Source organism: Chiroxiphia lanceolata, chromosome 1 (assembly GCF_009829145.1).
Source record: "Chiroxiphia lanceolata isolate bChiLan1 chromosome 1, bChiLan1.pri, whole genome shotgun sequence".
Lineage (NCBI taxonomy): Eukaryota > Metazoa > Chordata > Aves > Passeriformes > Pipridae > Chiroxiphia > Chiroxiphia lanceolata.
The window spans coordinates 73,421,740-73,441,037 of record NC_045637.1 but is presented as its reverse complement, the minus strand read 5'-3'; the positions used below and the strand labels follow the sequence as shown (position 1 = coordinate 73,441,037).

The 19,298-nt window shown below is 37.6% G+C and overlaps 1 protein-coding gene across 5 annotated transcripts in view; it reads right to left on the bottom strand.

Annotated features, from left to right (window-relative positions):
• Positions 1–8,714: 8,714 nt before the first annotated feature.
• The window catches only part of MTRR (5-methyltetrahydrofolate-homocysteine methyltransferase reductase), a 29,912-nt gene continuing 19,328 nt past the window's right edge, over positions 8,715–19,298 (bottom strand). For all 5 annotated transcript variants that reach the window (XM_032695859.1, XM_032695878.1, XM_032695887.1 and 2 more), the window contains 8 exons: positions 18,043–18,131; positions 16,291–16,471; positions 14,719–14,761; positions 14,096–14,282; positions 11,915–12,033; positions 11,249–11,341; positions 10,982–11,161; positions 8,715–10,027 (listed from right to left, as the gene is read on the bottom strand). In XM_032695859.1, coding sequence (XP_032551750.1) covers positions 9,883–10,027; positions 10,982–11,161; positions 11,249–11,341; positions 11,915–12,033; positions 14,096–14,282; positions 14,719–14,761; positions 16,291–16,471; positions 18,043–18,131 — 1,037 coding nt within the window. In that variant the 3' untranslated portion in view covers positions 8,715–9,882. The remainder of the gene's footprint in view (positions 10,028–10,981; positions 11,162–11,248; positions 11,342–11,914; positions 12,034–14,095; positions 14,283–14,718; positions 14,762–16,290; positions 16,472–18,042; positions 18,132–19,298) is intronic.

The window sequence follows — 19,298 nt, the reverse complement described above, 5'->3', positions numbered from 1 at the left end:
AGCAAGAAAGAAAATAAGAAGTTAGGAGAAATTAGCTAAATCTTTTCGAAGATTCCACGTTTCCATTGTAGAAAAAGATCTCTTTAGTGCAGCTTTTTCACACAATTAATGGTGGGAGTTGACACTGAGGTATCTGATATGAGATAAATTGTTAAACTGTAATACTATATGACATTTGAAAAACCTTGATTTACAGTGGCTCACATGTATACTTAGAATTACATAGAATGTGAAAACTAGTTATTTAACAAGAATTATATATTTTGGCGATTTTATAGATTTTAATTAGAAAGTAATTTAAAGCAACTGTGTTGCTCCAAGTAACCACAACTCATCATTGAGAGAAGTGAGAACTTCATGGAGGTCTTTGGTAAAATGAACCAGAAGTCCTATGAGTAATTTAACTGCTACGTTATTGTATATGATAAAACATGTTGCACATACAAGGTAATGACAAACAACTTGTGAAACAGTTAATTTTTTTATTTAGCCATCACCAGGTCTTAAATAAAAGAATTTACAGAGTCCCTCACTGATAAGAGCACATGGATTCAATATCTGTGTCTCACTTATTTCAAAGTATAGTGTTGTGGGTTAGTCATGGTTTAACCATACACTAACATGTAATTTCTACTTGAAACTTTCAGAGTTGTCTACCCTACACATCAACATTGCAAGTAATATTAACCATTCTCTTACGCATCAGAAATTTAATTATAAGTGATCATCTGAAACTCACAATTACCTGGATCTCTGACCAGATCAAAACTGACTATCCTCCAGTTCTGCAGAGCCTCAAAAAATAGCAATGTAATAATTCTTTGCACAAGGCCAACTATAAAAATATAAAACAAAATTTGTTTTATTTGGCCGGCTGGCATGTAGACTTTGTCTTTCTGAAGCCTCTATACATCCTTTTTTGCAGCCTGACTCACAGTAAGTCAACCAGTTTGTTTTTAATTTAGTTCTGCTGAGGACGAACTTGCCCAGATGTACTGCACTGCTGAAGTTCATACCATGCCTTGAATATTTTCTTTTAGGGGATTAATCTGGCTTTGGCCCAAAGCAAAGCAGGAACACATATCATATGTAGTCACACACCAGCACTTAAGATGCTGCTGCTGAAAATCTTACAATGGAAAAATACTGTTGCACTTCAACAGAAAGTTTTATTAGGAAACAAATGTGATAATTTTTAACGCAAACACCAGGGAAAGGGAAAAGGCCCTACTGGATAGACTGCAGCAGTGGTCCATTAAATCTCCTTCCCATTCCAAATATGTGTAATATTGAACATTTCAGAAAGCTCTGTCAGGAAAACAAAATGCAGACCACAGACCATCACATAATGTTGTAGATATCAAAGCCATCAAAAAACACCTCAAAATCCCTATTGTTCAAGCTCAGAGTAACCTCTACAGGAATTCCTCATTTGCAGGTTTCCTCGGGGAATATCTTTTTATTCGCTGAAGCTAAATTCAGAATCTTTCTATCTGGGTGAAACTATACTCTGTATCAGAGAGGTGCTAGCAGCCAAGCTGGAGATGACCACTTGCAAAGGTCACTTGCAAGTGAGATTCCTGTTGGTTCTGTGCTCCAGACTGTCAGGGCCCCCAAAAGGGCAGCACACTCATCTTGTCTATCAACCATTACTGCACCCCCTGTTCTGCATCATTTGCCAAAGTGCTAAACCTGCACTTTGCCCCATTGTCCAGGTCATTAATGAGGATGTTAAACAGGACTGGATCCAATATTGTCTCCTGGGGTGCAACATTAGTGACTGGCATCCAGCTGAGCTAATCACAACCACTGGAGACCAGCAGTTCAGTCAGTTTTCAATCCAGTTCACTGTTACTTCTTTAGTCCCTATTTCATCAGTAAGACAGTGCTAAAAGTCTCAGATCAAATGATATCCATTCCTCTCCCCTGATTCAGAAAGCCAGTTTTCTTATTTTGAAAGGCTATCACATTGGTCAGTCACTACTTCCTCATTATCCATGATGACTAATTCAGATCACCAAATTACCCTCAGAAATGGTTTGCAGGGATCAAGGCACAAAGCTGACCAGACTGTAGTTACTCAGATCTTCCTTCTGGTCCATCTTGAAGTGACATTTTCTTTCCTCCAGCCCTCAGGAACCTCTCCTGGTTGTCATGACCTTTCAGAGATAATCTAGAGTGGACTCACACTCTACACACTGAATACATACATAGAAACACTGGATAATAACCAATTCAAAAAATACACAGTTTCTCTCATTCCCCTCTCATTGTATTTTGACAGCAATGTCAGTTGGTAATATGCAAGTCTACGAAAGCCTTTACAGTTAGTGAGATTAATATGAACTAGATCAGTTGTGTTTCTTCATGTGTTTGAAAGCCCCTAGCATGCTACAGGCACTGTAAGAAATAATGAATGAGAGAAATAAATATTTCCACCACATCTGTACAGCAGTTTACAGATTTATGCCCTCCTTTTTATTTACCATTTGTACATTCATGCATTTCTTTCTCTCTGTAAAATGAAAAAGTAAGGAAAAGCCTATATTCTTCTGATAGCAATAAATGAATAGAGAGAACTACCCAGCAGCTATTTTTTTTTCTTGGAAGTGTTAATTTGACACTTTCTGAATAAAGGTCTACATATATTTTAACAGTAAAACACAGCTGTGTAAACTGAAGGACACAGTTATGCAGCTATTTCAAAATATGTTATATCTGTGGAGCAAAGACAGAAACTACATGGAGATCTTGGCAGTGCATGTATATCTATATCAATCAATCTACCTATATTTAGATTAAGATATATACATGCATCTGCATGAAAAAAACAAAGATGTTTTACACAACCCATTAAAAAAAAGTAGCAAAACAACTACTGCTGAAAGAATTATTATCCCCATTGCCTATGAGTTCTGAACGGACTTCCGTAGGAAGTTTTACAAACAACAAATGTTTCCATTTACCTCAAAATGCAATACTCTCCGTGTGCAAAGCTGTAAGACCTTAAGAAACTTGCCCATTGGTAGATAAATACAGCCATTTCTACTTAGGAATTAGCTTTTTTGGGGGGAGTTTTTCAACAGTAACTTAAAAAGTATCAGTGCATTCTGCTTCTCATAGGAACAGATGTTTTAAAAACCAACTCGTGTGAAATTCTTGGGTATCCAATAATTTATTCTAAAAATGTTACAGGATTCCTTTCTCCCTCTCCTATTTGTGTTCGCTCCAGCTGTTCTTAGGTAAGGAAAATGTAAAAATTTACTACTGTCAAGTTGTGCTTCTGGGACTTCTATTGCCACCAATGCCACCCCCTTCCAGCAAGTTTAAGAACTGTAACATGAAAAAGGGATTTTGCCCTTAAAACAGTGTCTTCTGAGAGCCACAAGCTGTTGACTGCAGTTTTGATAGCTCATATACTGCTCCTTTTTCATCCTTACAGAAAACAAAAAGGAGTGCCAGTGACATAAAGAGCAGTTTATTCTAGAAGAATCTATTCCCACCAAGAGAAAGAGAGTGCTGTACTATCTTAATCTCAAGAAGCAGTGGTCTGTAAGAATCACAACCAGGGAGCCGGCATGTAACTGGAAACAAGGAGTTTTTACAGACACATGGAATGTACAGATGTACACACGAGTGCCTGTTTCAACATCTGCCTCCACCTAAAAATGCTGAGTAGTCACAGCACTGTAATTCTGCTTTGTTTTGGTGATGTTCATAAATCAAGGGTAACTGACACCGTTTTCTCACACCTTAAAAACTGAAAACATTGAGGAGAAAGTACTGGAAGTAGCCCTACTGATCTTCTAGCAAGTTACAATAAAAAGCATTAAAAAAAAAAAAAAAGAAAACCCAATCAATCATCCAAGCAATACAGTTAAAAGCAGCTTAGAAATTAAAATACTTCTGACTGATGGAGCCTTACAAAACTGCTGTTTTCAAACCAACAGTAGGACCTCTTCTTTTTTAATAAGCACAATTGGCTTGGAGTGCTTTGTCAATGTGACAAACCTTTTCCACCACAAGCAAAGCATTTATTCAAATGCTAATGAAAGTGAATGTAATTTGCAGTGGTGCTGAATCAACTTTTCAAGACTGTAATTTGCATTTGTATAAAACTATGATTCTTTCAATATGAAATATATTTGAGTAGGGTTTAGAGACTAAACAAATTGATATACTGTTTCTGTCATCAATTTAAAAGCATTTTGATTTCTTTATGGTAGGCAACTTTAATAATACTGAGCAGCTTTTTATATTTACACATTTTCTGCAACTGGAAAGCAGACTCCAAGATTCATTAAAATAGTCTACAGGTCTTACATTAAACCATTGTATCAACTAGCTCAATTTTAAGATCCAAATCAATTGCCCATACCATTCAGATTCATCTCTCAATTCACCATAAGTGACCAGGGACATTTCAGCCATGTAATATTCTTCCTATATCCACTAGTGATTATCCCATTTTTATTTCTCCAAGACACCCTACAATCCAGAAAAAAATATAAAATAATATTAAAAATATTCTGTTGGTTTTTATTATATAATCACTGTCATGTCTGAAATTAGACTACTGGATTCAGTTTTGATCTTCCCAATTCAGATGATGCATAACTGGAGTGAAATGGATCCACAGAAGGAGTAATAGTTTCCATTTGAAGAGCAGGGAAAAATTTGAAGCTGTCAGGTTGAGATGACAAATCACAAAGCTACTCAGAAAAAAAAAGTCCCTTTTATACAAAGGATATCCAGTCAAACTGAGATCCTAAATTGGTTGTGCAAAGCCATCAACATACCAAACTGCTAAATGCATGAATATAAAATAAGAACATAGTTTTTTTCATTACAGAAAATAATATTTGCAAGCACGACTTCACGGGAACTGAAAAGCTCAAAGTTGAGTTTCAGGCAGGTCATTTCATATCTGCTCACTATAAGTGTTCTTTTATTCTTCCTTTAAAAAAATCAGCTACAGAATAACGGACTGAATAGATATGGTTTCTTATGTGGAATTTCGCACTACGTACAGCTGCAGTTGAATCTGTCCATTCAAACAGGAGATTTGTGAGCCAGAAACATTTAAAATTATTTATGGCTTGGTGCTGACCACGGTCTTAAAAAGCTCAGAGTCTTCAGGTACAGGTATCTCCTACGCTATCCACCATGGACACCACTTTAGCCAAGCATGGAACCTGGCAAAATATTTCTATCCTCAACAGCACAGAAATACTGTCATCTAGAGAGCAGTTTTAGTAAGGCTACAGCATAACATTTAGATAAAACATACAGTGTATACTTTCCATATGGTTTATGTGACAGCACATCTTTGTATAGCAACAGTAATTGCTATTAGGTGACATAAAATATAACTGCTGGAGAAGAATTTGCATAACATTCAGGGACGGTTTCAAAAAAGTTAGCATTTTTGGAGTACAAAATACAATACAGTAACTAATAGCACAGTAAGCCACTATTTATTTAATGGAAGAATCCACATAAAACCTGCACTGCTGTCACTAACTTGAGCATTTTATGCACCTCCTGCCCTATCCAGCAATACAAATGATGGCAAAGAAAACAAGCAGGAAACTGAAGAACACCTAATAAGCAGAAGTTTTTTTTTTCATTGAACACAGCTTGATACCCCAACAGCCCCACACCAACACACATGTCCCACCCACCCTCACCCCCACACATTGCTGGCACCTCTAACACACCAGACCCATGACAGAATTCGTGTAGAGCCCAGTGGGACCTCCCGCTTCCCACAAAGTCTGAGGCTTAGCTTTTCCATTTCACTAAAAAAAGTTACTCAAACGTATTATTAAAAAAATACCTCTGCATTTTTGGAAGGTAACTAGATTTTCTGTGATAGTGCAATTATTGAGGAAATGCATGAGAAAGACGGATCTGTGAGATAATTAGCAGCACAGAACTAGGAAAGACAGAAGCTCAAGGCTCTCTTCATTTCCTTCTTTACATTAGGCTCTCAGATAGAATAACGGAAGCACCAAAGACAGAAAGGAAGAGACTTATGAGAAGGATTTCTAATTACACCACTGGTAAGACTAATTTCCTCTTTACTAGTACAGTTATTCTCCACTTCTGGTCACAAAGTAAAACTGGAATGCTGTTAAGCCAAAAACTGTGGCCTTGAAGCTTAACTTCCAAAGGAAACAGAGACAGCAAAACACTACACGTTCCCCAGGAACAACAAAAAATCATGGCTAGGCTTCGCGAACGAAGATTTGGGAAGGCACTATCCACATTTGCTGCAGGCACGCTGGTGGCTTATGAGGCCAATACGTGACAGACATACCCATTTGCAAAAGGCACAGCAGAAAGACTCCTTAGATGGTGTATTCTGCAAGACACGGTTCTTTCTGCGTTGCCTTTTTTCCTCGAGAGTGATCCTGCGTGTGTTCTCAAAGGAGACAGCTGCGTTATAGATGGTGTGCCTCCAGGCCTCCCGATTGGAGGCCAGAGTAGACCAGTTATGGTGATCAATATGGCTGAGGCTGAGATGTTGTTTCAGGGAGTCCTTGAATCTTTTCTTCAGGGCTCCTCTCATGCGGCAGCCAGTGGCAAGTTCACCATAGAGCAGGATCTTAGGGAGGCGGTGGTCCTTCATCCTTGAGACGTGCCCTGCCCATCGCAGCTGCGTTCTCAGTAACATGGCCTCAATACTTGTGACTGCTGCTTGTTCTAGAACAGATGTATTGGTCACATAATCTGACCAGTGGATGTTAAGGATTGTACGGAGGCAGCGCTGATGGAAGCGTTCTAGGAGACGCAGGTGGTGGCGGTAGATGACCCATGATTCGGAGCCGTATAGGAGAGTAGACAACACTATGGCTTTATAAACACTGATCTTGGTGCTTTTCTTTAAGTGGTTATTACGCCATACTCTTTTGTGGAGTTTTCCAAAAGCATTATATGCCTTAGCTAACCTGTTGTCTATCTCTCCGTCGATCTTACCATCTGAGGAGATGAGGCTACCAAGGTAGTTAAACTGTTGGACTGATTTGAGCTCTGATTGGCCAATGGTGATGTGGGGATGATGGGGGACTTCCTGAGGTGCAGGTTGATGGAGGACCTCTGTCTTCTTTAAGCTGACTTCCAGCCCAAAGAGCTCAGCAGCATCTGCAAAGCAGGATGTTAAACGCTGCAGGGCTGCTTCTGTGTGGGCAACAAGGGTGGCGTCATCAGCATAAAGCAGCTCCCGGACAAGATGGTTTAAGGTCTTGGTGTGGGCCTTCAGTCGCCTTAGATTGAATAGACTTCCATCAGTACGGTATCGAATGTAGATACCGTCCTGATCATCGAGGTCTGCTGTGGCCCTTTGGAGCATCATGCTAAAGAAGACGGTGAATAGGGTAGGAGCGAGAACGCAACCTTGTTTCACACCATTCTTAATTAAAAAGGGCTCAGAAAGTGTGTTGCCATATCTGACTTGGCCGTGCTGATCCTCATGGAGTGAGATGATCATTTTAAGGAACTTGGGGGGACAACCTAAACGTTCCAAAATCTGCCACAGACCTTTTCTGCTCACAGTATCAAAAGCCTTGGTGAGGTCAACAAAGGTTACATAGAGACCTTTGTTCTGTTCCCTACACTTCTCTTGCAGTTGTCTGAGGACAAATACCATGTCTGTGGTGCTCCTGTTGGCTCTGAAACCACACTGACTTTCAGGTAGAATTCCTTCTGCTATAGTGGGTATTAGTCTGTTCAAGAGTATTCTTGCCAGGATTTTGCCAGCAATGGAGAGCAGAGTAATACCACGATAGTTTGAGCAATCTGATTTAGTACCTTTCTTCTTATACAAAGTGATGATGATAGCATCACGAAGGTCTGATGGTAGTTCACCGAGCTCCCAGCAGCGCACCACAAACTCGTGAAATTTGGTGTGGAGTGCAAGGCCCCCACGTTTCCAGACTTCAGGTGGAATTCCATCAACCCCAGCTGCCTTGCCAATTTTTACCTGCTGTATGGCCTTGAGGGTTTCTCCTAAAGTGGGGGCAGTATCCAATTCATACTTTACTGGTTGTTGTGTGATGGACTGAATTGCTGAATCTTGGACTACACAGTCGGTACTGAAAAGAGTCTGAAAGTGTTCAGACCATCGATTCAGAATGGAGATTTTATCTGTTAGAAGGGTTTGACCATCAGAACTGAGTAGAGGGCTTTGGACCTGGTATGTAGGCCCGTATGCTGTTTTCAAGGCCTCATAGAAACCTTTGTGATCACCTGTATCTGCGCATAATTGAGTTTTTTCAGCTAGATCGATCCACCACTTGTTCTGGATGTCACGGAGTTTCTGTTGGAGCTTGCTGCATGCGAGACGAAAGGCTGTTTTTCTTGCGTGACAGGATGGCAGTGCAAGGTGTGCTTGGTGGGCGGTTCTCTTCTTCCTCAACAAGTCTTGGATTTCTTGGTTGTTTTCGTCAAACCAGTCCTTGTTCTTCTTGAGGGAGAACCCTAAGGATTCTTCAGAGGAATGCAGGATGCTGTTTTTAATATGAAGCCAGATTGTTTCAGGAGAGGAAGACCATCGGCTTGTGCGCTGTAAACTCAATTTTAAGCTCAAATTCAAACCAAAGAGGGGCAGCATCCCAAGGAGAAGACTCCAAGTTAACAATCTCCAATCAGCCACAGTAAGAGACAGTTTCCAGGCAAACCTTCAAACTAGGCTCGAAAACATTCCCACAACAAAAAATACAACAAGGCTTATATGTCAAACAGATGCAACAAGCACAGCACACAACTTGACCAATTAACTAATAATCACTAGACAACCACAAGACTTGGAGTAAATGTAAATCAAACAAAACAACTTTCCCCAGGAAAAAATGATTTGTCTAAAATATTCTTTCATACTTTTGTTTTTATCCTTTAAGGATGACAAGGAACTGAGAAGACAACATGGATATTTAGAAGTTAGAAAAAGTAGAGGGAAGTGGAGAGATCTGAAAAGAACCATGAATAACTTACACTTTTACTCTCCCACCTATTTGTACACCAAATGTCCCTTGTTAGAAAGATCAGACACTTGAAAAATATGCTTTCAACAAATTAATTTGGCAGTGGATTGTCACATGGGCAACTCCTTTCAAAACACTGTATTTTGCTATGTCTTCAATTTAACAAAGTTAGTTTAGCAATCTGAGAAACTATTTATTAAGCAACTAAATTCAGCCCAACTGGTTGAGTTTGGTCATAAATTAAACCACAAACATTTTAGAGATAGGAATGAAAACAATTTCAAAATAATTATGCAGGAAAATCTAATAACAATAGCACAGAGTGTGGCAAACTTTGAGACACAAAGTAATGATGTAATGAAAAAGCTAAGTATTAAAGAGAATTTTGGAGCTGAAATTCTTCAGTAACCTTTTGGTAGTTACTGTCATTGTGTGAGCTGAAAAAATATAAGTAGTCTCAGGAAGCATCTAGGAAGTATTCAAATAAATCTTGGCAAGTCAGTAATGTATTTGATAACACACAGATCACTGTGTAACATATTTACTCTGAAGCTTCATTATGTGTACATTATAGGAAAAGATACATGATGTAATGTCAACATATAATTATGCTTGTACAAGTGCAGAAGTTTTTAATTTATACATTAAATTAATCTTAAAATGAGAGAATCAAGGCACTGAGACAGTCCATTATGTAACATCTCTAAAACCTCAGACACGTCAAAGGCCAGCCTGGTTTGCTGTCATTTAAAAGGTTTCATGTTCCTGCTTAAAGGTCAGTAGAGAAAGTTAACATTTGTGTAACTACTGATAGCACTTTTGACAATAACTTTTAGTCAAAAGCACATGTGTGAAAAGAAGTATTCTGTGTTACAAAGGCATAGGAAAAGCTAAATATTTAGCTCCACACATCCTGTAAATAGCGTTTTTCTTCTCGAAGCATGGCCAGGATTTTCATTGCTTCCAATCTGTCAGTTTCCATTTCCATGCTCAAAATTTCTACTACAGCATCGCTTACACCATCAGCCATGTGCTTCTTATCTCTGAAAAACAAAAATTAGAGGAGGAAAATGTGTATTTTTCCATTTACCAATAGCTTCAGAGGCAGGACAGTATTAGAAAAGCAGCATTAAAAAAAATCTAAACAAAAATATAGCTTTTATATTGTACAGCAAGATTCTTACTGAGTTTTCATGTAGCTGAGCATTGACAGTAATGAGGGTTTCTCTCAATCAAACATTACAAAGTTTTCAGCACTCTGTAATTTGTAAGTAAAAAAGCTTGCAACCCTAGCTGAGCTCTCACAGAATAACCGGTATCTTTAAGGAAGAATTGGACCCATTGAAGTATTTTTTATTATTATATCACTGTGTGGTTCCAATATTAAAAAAGAAAAACAAAAAAAGCTACCAAACCCCTCACTTATTACTAATGCTATTTCTAATATAAATAGCTGACATTTATATCAATATATATATATTGACATTGGGCCCTATATTCAAACAGTTTGCGCATTTACCAACAAACTTTCTAAAAATCTTGAACCTCCAGGTAAGTTAGCATCCAAATAAAATTTCCTACTGTACAATATAGAACTATTACAGAGCTTTAGCATTCTGGAGCACCCAAACCTGAAACATAGCAGAAGGCTGCTACTATCTCACAGCTAAGCAGTTTCTTATCACATGCATTCATATATCTCATTTTCTAAAGAGAAATCTATTAGCTTGGAAATTCCTATAACTTAAAACTAAAAAAAAAAAAGGAAAATAAATAATAAGCGACTTAAATAATCAGTGGAACTGTGTCATTACAAGCTATACTTTCAAGACTACATTGGAAAAGAATGGACATATGGATGAAACTCTAGCTTTCCAGGAAGGCTCTTTCAGCATCACATTTGTCCTTTCTTTCAGACAGTTCTACGTTTTTCTAAAGCCTTGAACTTCTGCTAATGCTGCTCTCTGAAAGAGACAGTCCATTTCCACTCTACTCACCCACATATGTAGAAGTAACCTTTCTCTTCCAGCAGGACTCTGGCAACTTCCTTGGCATAAAGCCTAATGATGTCTTGCACATATTTAGGTGGAGCTACTTCTGCAGTTGAAGAGTCTCTTGAGAAACAAACCTTAAGATGAGTTAATGTGCCATTTTCAAGAAAACATCTCAGCTCATCTCTGAAAGGTAATAAAAACCTGTTAGCAATGGCTCAGAGATAAGCATTCCCTCATGAATACAAAATAAATGTTAAATAGTGAACTTGCTTGAACAAATAGTCTCGATCCTGATGCCGACAACCAAAAAACAGCCATGTCTCTCCAAATTCCCAGTCTGTATGTTGTTCTCTGAGCTTCTGCCTAAACAGACAAAAAAAATCCAATCCCGTTTTATCAAGTGCAGAATCTAAAACATCTATAACCCAATTCTCATTTAAAGTAGTACTTCAAAAAAACTCTGAATTGGCAGAAATGTGAAACGACTTAAGGTAAATCAAAGTCAAACCTTTCTTATTTGATTTTCTTGACTACCCACTTTTGGACCAGCTCAAAAATCAATCAACTTCAAAATTGTTACTTTTTTTGTCAACAGCTGCATATTGGAATAGTCAAGACTGACACATCCAAACATCTCACAAAACAATTCTGACTGCTGAATAAGATCACTTCCTTTCATCCTTCATTGGAAGCCCTGTAAAACCACCTGGGAAAACTCAGCAATTTTAGCATGCTTTCCATTTAGCTGTAGAAATCTGCCAGGTTTTACGAATAAGAACCTATTAACTATCACATCATCAGAATGATCAGCATTCTACCATTACAAAAAGGGGGGAAAAAAAAAGAAAATATTAACTGCATTTATACTCAAAACTTGAGGTTGTATTTTTCCTCAACAGAAAGAGACTGGTTTCCGTGTAACAACTTGGTAAATACCTGTGTTGTAGGAAACCAATGAACGGTGAAATTCCTGTTCCTGGACCAACCATCATGAATGGGACAGATGGGTCTGCAGGTAAGTGGAAAGTATTGTTTGGACGAGGAAAAATAGATATCTAAAATGAAATTAGATAATATATAACTGAAGAATTTTCTTAAGCAGTGAAAGCACCATGACATTTTTCAGAACCTTCAGGATATTGCCATACTGTATATATCCACATACTCTTTCAAATCCTGAGTTTCAGAGTTTATCTTTAAGGTTACATAGACATTTAGAATAAAAGCTCACACAAGTTTCAGGGAAAAAAATATCTCACACCATATTTACAAAAGCTACTAATCCATCTGGAGGAAAACTGAGGAAAACCACACAAATACAGAAGTTGACTGAACCACAAATTTGAGGAATACTGCTACAAAATTCATAGAAAGTTTGGTGTTGGTACTCAAAGGGAATTAAAGCTAGTTTACTGTTATTAAAAGCAACTCAATTTTTTGAGTTGTGGGCATCTAAAAAGAGTCCACTGGAGGTTAGGATTTGTTTATAGTGAATTGAAGCCTACTGATACTGAGTTTGCTTTCTTAATTTTCATAAAACTTTTACATGATCTCCAAAAATGCATATGGGTAAGGGGAGGCAGATAACAACTCAAAGGTCTTGGAAAATGTTTTATATAACTCCACTGATAAACTGTAATTCAACTCTTCAGATCTGTGTCTGAAAGGAAGTCTAAATATAATTTTTTAGGAGCTCCACAACTATCCTATGAGACATGGCTAACATGATGTATAGAAAGCAAGAGAGGACTATTTTTAAGTCTTTAAAAGATTATTCAAGACTCAGCAGCAGCCATAGCAGAGCTTCATCATCGATTAAAGTCACAAGCAAACATCCAATTTATTTTGCACATTAATTATGAAACGATTTGAATTTACTTTCAAGTTTAAGGAAGAAGTGAGGCACAAGACCAAGTTATTTTAACTTTGCTCTGTAAACCTGAGTGGCTTAGGACTACTTATTTCTTATACTCTAATTCAGATATTGAGGTGCTGAAGCAGGTCCAGAGAAGAGCAATGAGGCTGATGAAGGGACTCAAGCACAAGTCCTGTGAGGAGCGACTGAGGGAGCTGGGGTTGTTTGGCCTGGAGAAGAGGAGGCTCAGGGGAGACCTCATCACTCTCTACAACTCCCTGAAAGGAGGTTGTAGCCAGGTGGGGGTTGGTCTCTTCTTCCAGGCAGCTATCAGTAAGACAAGAGGGCATGGTCTTAAGCCGTGCCAGGGGAGGTTTAGGTTAGATATTAGGAAGAAATTCTTTACAGAGAGGGTGCTCAGCCATTGGAATGGGCTGCCCAGGGAAGTGGTGGATTCTCCATCCCTGGAGGTTTTTAAGATGAGACTGGATGTGGCACTGAGTGCCATGGTCTAGGAACCACGGTGGTAGTGGATCAAGGGTTGGACTTGATGATCTCAGAGCTCCCTTCCAACCCAGCTGATTCTATGATTCTATGACTACAGATACAACAAAGTTAAACAGGATTATTTTCCTGGTTTCGTGATGATAAAAAAATAGTATAATGCTTGTTGGTGGGGAACAGTACTTATGTATATATATATATATACTTCAAACCACACTTAAGAACTGTTTTCCCTATTAGTTATTCCAAACTGGTCATTCTTCTAAAACAGAGTGCAAATGGTAAACACATTTATATTGCAAAGTGTATTCAATTAATCTACGGTATTTTTGCATAAGATCACAGTCATCTACTCTGTATTGTTATTCCACATATATCTACAATCCATGTGCCTCTCTCTTACAATACAAACAGTCATAACCATTTAATTGCACAGTTGTAGTTTAGTCCATGAAAACATCCTCCAAGATGTGCTTAGAACTGCCATGGGGTGGAAAACAACTCTGTCCTTTCAGAAATGGGAAGTTTCCCAACTCAGTTATGCACAGATAAGTAAAATTTAAGTTTAGTACTTAGCAATGAAGTTGTAAACATGGTACAGAGGGGAAGGTAAACTTAAAAGCAGGGCAGAACTGCAAAATTAAGGTGTATCCTGCCAAAACATCTGCATTATGTCACAGCAGCGAACAAAGAAACCTGCAGTTGTTTCAAAAATGCATAAATTTAACAATTAATGAGTTTTGATTTAATATTCATACCTTTTCAGTTGAAAAGCTTTCTCCTTTTGTATCCAGAGTGTTTTTATTGGGGTGCAGTAGAGGTGCAACTAATTCAGTAAGCCACCCTGTACACACTCCTTTCCGTGAGACTGGTCTAGCAGGACAGGCAGGGAACTCCACAATACTAAATACAAAGCACAGCTTTCCTGGCTGATATAAGTTTGAACTGAGAAGACAAAAATATTAAAAAACAAACCAAAACCTGAGAGTCAGCTGTACAATCTTGCAGTGGGTCCATTTGCAGCCCAAACCACTTCGACTGAATCAAGATTCTCAGCGTTCAGCTAACTGCATAATATCTAGATATAGCTAGAAAATGTCTTAAGGTGGGACTCAGAGGCCATTGTCTACAGAAGGGAATCCAAATTCCTACCAGATCCATGTGTGAGTGAGCTTGTCCTTGAGAACTTTACCAAAGCCTTGCCACATATTCAAAACAATGTTGTTTGAAATAGTCAAACATTATGGTTTTTTGCAGTAGGGTCACAATTACGTTTCATCCTTCACTCCTCTCTTCTCTAGATTATAATGTACACAAACACATACGAGAAAAAAAGAATATCTAAATAAACTGACTAGGCATAATTTGAATATTTCATTACCTTGACACTGAATAGGATCTGGCTTGTAATTTTGGAAGATGTTCTGTAGGAAAAAAAGAAAGCATCACTTATTTGATTCACTCCAATGAAAATATCATGAGTGTTCACAATACATCAGAATATAAGATATTTTAATTTAACTGTAATTTTGCTTTATTAACATTCAGTGTTTGTGGTTCAGAAATAAGCTATTAAGACTTGAACTCTATTTTAAATGGGGTTTAGACTTTGCAAAACATTAAATAGAAATTCTACACAATGAAGCTCCAACAGTTATTTTATGGGATTCTTGGTCAATTAAAAACAATTGTAAGGTGCATAAAAGAGATGCCAGTAGCTAGTAGGTACGGTGAAGCCTGAAATTTAATTTTCCCCACCTTTCATCTATAAGCTCAAAAGCTCTCACAACAGGAATTGCTTGACTGAAAGCTTCCTATATATAATGTCCTAGAAGCAGATGTGCCAGTTCAATTTCAAACGACTGCAAGTATCTATGTGAAGTTTTGAAATCTCAGCTAAAAACCAGCAGATACAGTTTACTGAGCATTTTTTCAGCAGGAAACCCACTATATACCTCACGCACACATTTATATCGACATATGTATGTATATAAACAGAACTACCCTTTTTCCCAGCACATGGATACCCTGGCATATTTTAAAGATGCTCTGCTACATATGATAGTTGCTAGGCAGTTAAGAAAAGCCAGTACAGTGAAATCACTTAAAGAAGATGCTAAACCAGTCAGCACATTACTTCCCTTGGGAAACACATTTCAAAAACTTTCAAGATTTCCTTTTATTCAGTTAAGTTGCTACAGCACGTTCCATACCACCTTTGAAAAGCTAAGTGTATTTGCTTTCACTGTGAATATTTGTGTATTTGTACAAAGTGAAACAGAGCTTGTATTTACTTTTTGAAATCCCCACAGTGTACAAAGAAGGAGAAATTTGGGGTAGGTGTGGAAAAGACTGCAAGAACACAAAAAGCAATTTCTTTGATTCATATTATGAAGCATATTAAGAAATTCTGAATTTCAATTTGGAAAATGACTACCAGTATTTTCAGATGTATATGAGATGGTTACAGTTGGGAGTCTCATTCCTGCAATGTTTTACATCAAGAACCCAGTGACTGTGTTAGACATTACGTAAATCCAAATATACTGGGAAAACCATTCTGTTTTAACAGGAAAAAGTGCAAGAAAAGAACATGTAGGCAGAGAAATCAGGAGTTGTAAAAACATGTCTTTTTCAATTGTAAGCAGTTGATAAACTAACCTGTAAAGACCCTAATCCCACAGGCACCTTATGCTTATTTTTTATGTACAGGATTAATCCAGAGTCAATTAAAGCATAGGTATGAACCCAAGTGTTTGCAGAATAAAGGTCAAAGGCTACAAACTGTAGAAGAGAGCTGTGTTCCCCAACAACAGTTTCAGCTTGATCACTATAGAAAGCATAATATTCCTAAAGCAGTTAACTGAACTGTTCCACTTTCTCAGGAAATTGAACATTTAGCCTGATGCATTTTCAGAAACAAAATCTAATTAAATCTAAATCAGTCGATTACCAATTAACAGGTTAAGTGAAGGTCTGCAGCTTGGAAAAGTATAAAGTAAATCCAGGAAGCAAACATTAGAATCTCTAATAAAGCGCATGTAATCAGAGGCTCCTTGTCTGCTGCAAAGCTCTTGAAGCCTCCGTTTTTCTCCTGCATCACTGGTACATTCCACAAGAGCTCGCAAAAATGCCTGTAGGGAAAAAAAATAAGAGGGAAGAGTAAAAAAACTTGTCCTTTTGGGAAAAGGGTCACAAAACTGGGAAAAACTTGGGTTTCCTGGGGAGAGGAAGCAGGTTATTGGATAATAAAATTTTATTTCCTAACACACACTTTCACCTACTATCAAAAATTTACCTTTTTTGTTTTTTGACTGCTCTTCTAAAGTCTGGGACAAGTTAGCAGAATATCCTACTTAGCCTGAGCAGGGTAGAGACAAACAGGCACAAGCCATTCCCTAAAAAATTCCAAATTTATGAAAGGCCTTCTTAATTCCCATATTTACACTTTAGTTAGGCAGCTCCATAACACAAATTAAATTAAGACACAACACCACTTGCCAAGTTACAAAAGCCAGGAAACAAATAATAAAAAGTCTTAGAAGAGGTATGACTATAAATAAAGTACGGTATTTAATGAGTCATGTAAGTGTCGCTGTGGTATACAATGGTACTGTAAACTTCCCTTAAAAGAAAATTGAATTGAGCATTAAAAGATAAAGTAAAAATCAGATGTAAATAGTTACAAGTTTTTTTCCAGAAAGAAAGGTGGAAATAGACACAGTGCATAAAAGAAAAGTGATCCAAAACACCAAATGCAATCAGATGATATGTTCTACACAAAAAAATACTTGGAAAGTAATGTGAGTGCACTCAACCACTGAGCTTCCAGACAAAAGTTTTGAGAATGGAGTTATGTAAAGTACATTTTAGGCTGAACAGTTAATACAGCAAAACTGGCTTTGGCCATATTCCCCAGCCAACACTCTCTGCCTACTCTCATTGTTGAGACAAATTTTTAGAACTGTTAAATGAGGTTTTGAAAAGGCTGAAACAACTGGAAGATTCTCTTCTGCTGCAAAATCCACTAAATTGAATAAAAAGGTCCTTCTAAAAACTGATTTCCCTCAGAGACCCAACAAACACAACCGTTTAGCTTCATCCTTCATACAAAGTTATTTTTAAAATGTGTTTTGACAATACCAGAAATACACTTGCTTTTCCAGTTGCAAGCTTTCAGTTTTTACATGTACAGAATCAAAGGAAAATAATATTTACATGTTGTGAGAACAAATACTACACAAGGAAAAATCTTTCTTTGAATTCTGCTAGGTTACTGAAATGCTAAAGAAAAGCTTTAAAATAATTTAAAGGACACTATTATATTTGCATATAGCAGTATGTGTCTTCTTAGTGACAGAACTTGACAGATATGGTTCCCTCTGATCAGAAGAATGATTTCTCTAAAATGACTAAGGGGCCAGTTCAGTCAGCCTTCCAGTTATCTGGCACCAAATTATCTAATACTTTTCTACTTACTTCCAGACTAGTTATGAATCAAGGTACTGCAGAACAGGAATGTTTGCCAGAAAAGCACCAGAAGTTACTCAGAGTAAAGTACAAACAGTAGCATAAAAACTGATAATTCTTATTCATCAAGAAACATAGTAACCACACATGAAGCAAAGCAAGGACAGATCTGCAAGAGCCCATAAAGCATAAAATTACTAAGAATTTCTCTTCAAAAGAACAAACATATAAACACCTTTTTGGGAACTGCTCTTATTTCCAGACACCAGGTCAGAATGAATTTCAGAGTGCTTCTTTCAGGGATGTGCTGTGGACGAGATGCTCCTAGTTCAGTGGGAGGAAAAAAAAAAATGAAGCAAAATGTGCATCTATTAATGTTAAAAAATGGAATCACAGAGTGCTTATTTCTTCAAGAAATATGAGAGCTAAACTGCATTTCATTCTGTATGTTTAAGCCCCAGCTGGTTGGTGGAAATTATAAGCTAAAGAACAAGACTGTTCTAATGAAGTATCAATGACAGTGTTCCAATGAAAAGTCAAAACTAGTTAGCAAAGCAGAAAACAAGAAGAGGAGAATACTACAGGGTGTTCAATTAAATTTCATTGCTAAACCACTCCAGGCTTTGTTTCTATTTTCCACCTTGAAGAAATTCAGTGGAATACCTACCAGGAAAAGGAACATCTACATTTTTCCCCCTCCATCAATAAGCATTCCTGAAAACCAAAACATGCTGAAGCTTTCTAATTAGCCATTCAAAGGTGTACCCAGCCAATGCCACACTGGAGCTTGAGGCTCAGCATATCCAAAGGGTTTCTGTACAAGCAAATAATCCCTCCTCTACTCTCTACAGGTTCCATTTCTGGGAAGGAGGTACAGTGACATTCCATTTATCCCTTCATGGTGTCAGCCAGGCTTATCAGCCTCATTGCGTGTCATGCTAACACAGCTATTCCAAGTTAACTCCAAAAGCAATATAAGAGCATTTACGTGACAAAAACCCCCTTTAATTAATAAGCTCTGTCGCTCCCAAATTGCTTTCTTATAGACCCAACTCACATGTTACTCTTGTCAGTTAGCTACTGATTGTTCTACACTTTTTTTCATGCTCAAGAGCCCTCTAATACTACAGAATTTTTGCTCCAAGAACACAACTATAAACTTGCTAAATTACCTCTTTGTTACAGCATTACTTGACTGAACTCTTGATGCGAAGAACAAAATTTACTTTTGGAAGAGGACTGGCATAAATATAATGCAGGAAAGAAGTGTCTGTTTTCATATTTGTATACAATTCCTTTTCTTGAACACGCTGACAGCATGTTACAAGACGTAATTCATCCTCTTCCTAGGATGTTGGTACATAAAATAAAAAAACTAAAGAAATCCAGTACTTAAACAATAGACTTTGTACCAAACTTCAAATAATTTCCGTTTTTTCCTCTCAACTTATCTCATCTACTTCATCAGATAGACTGAACATAGAGAGGTGG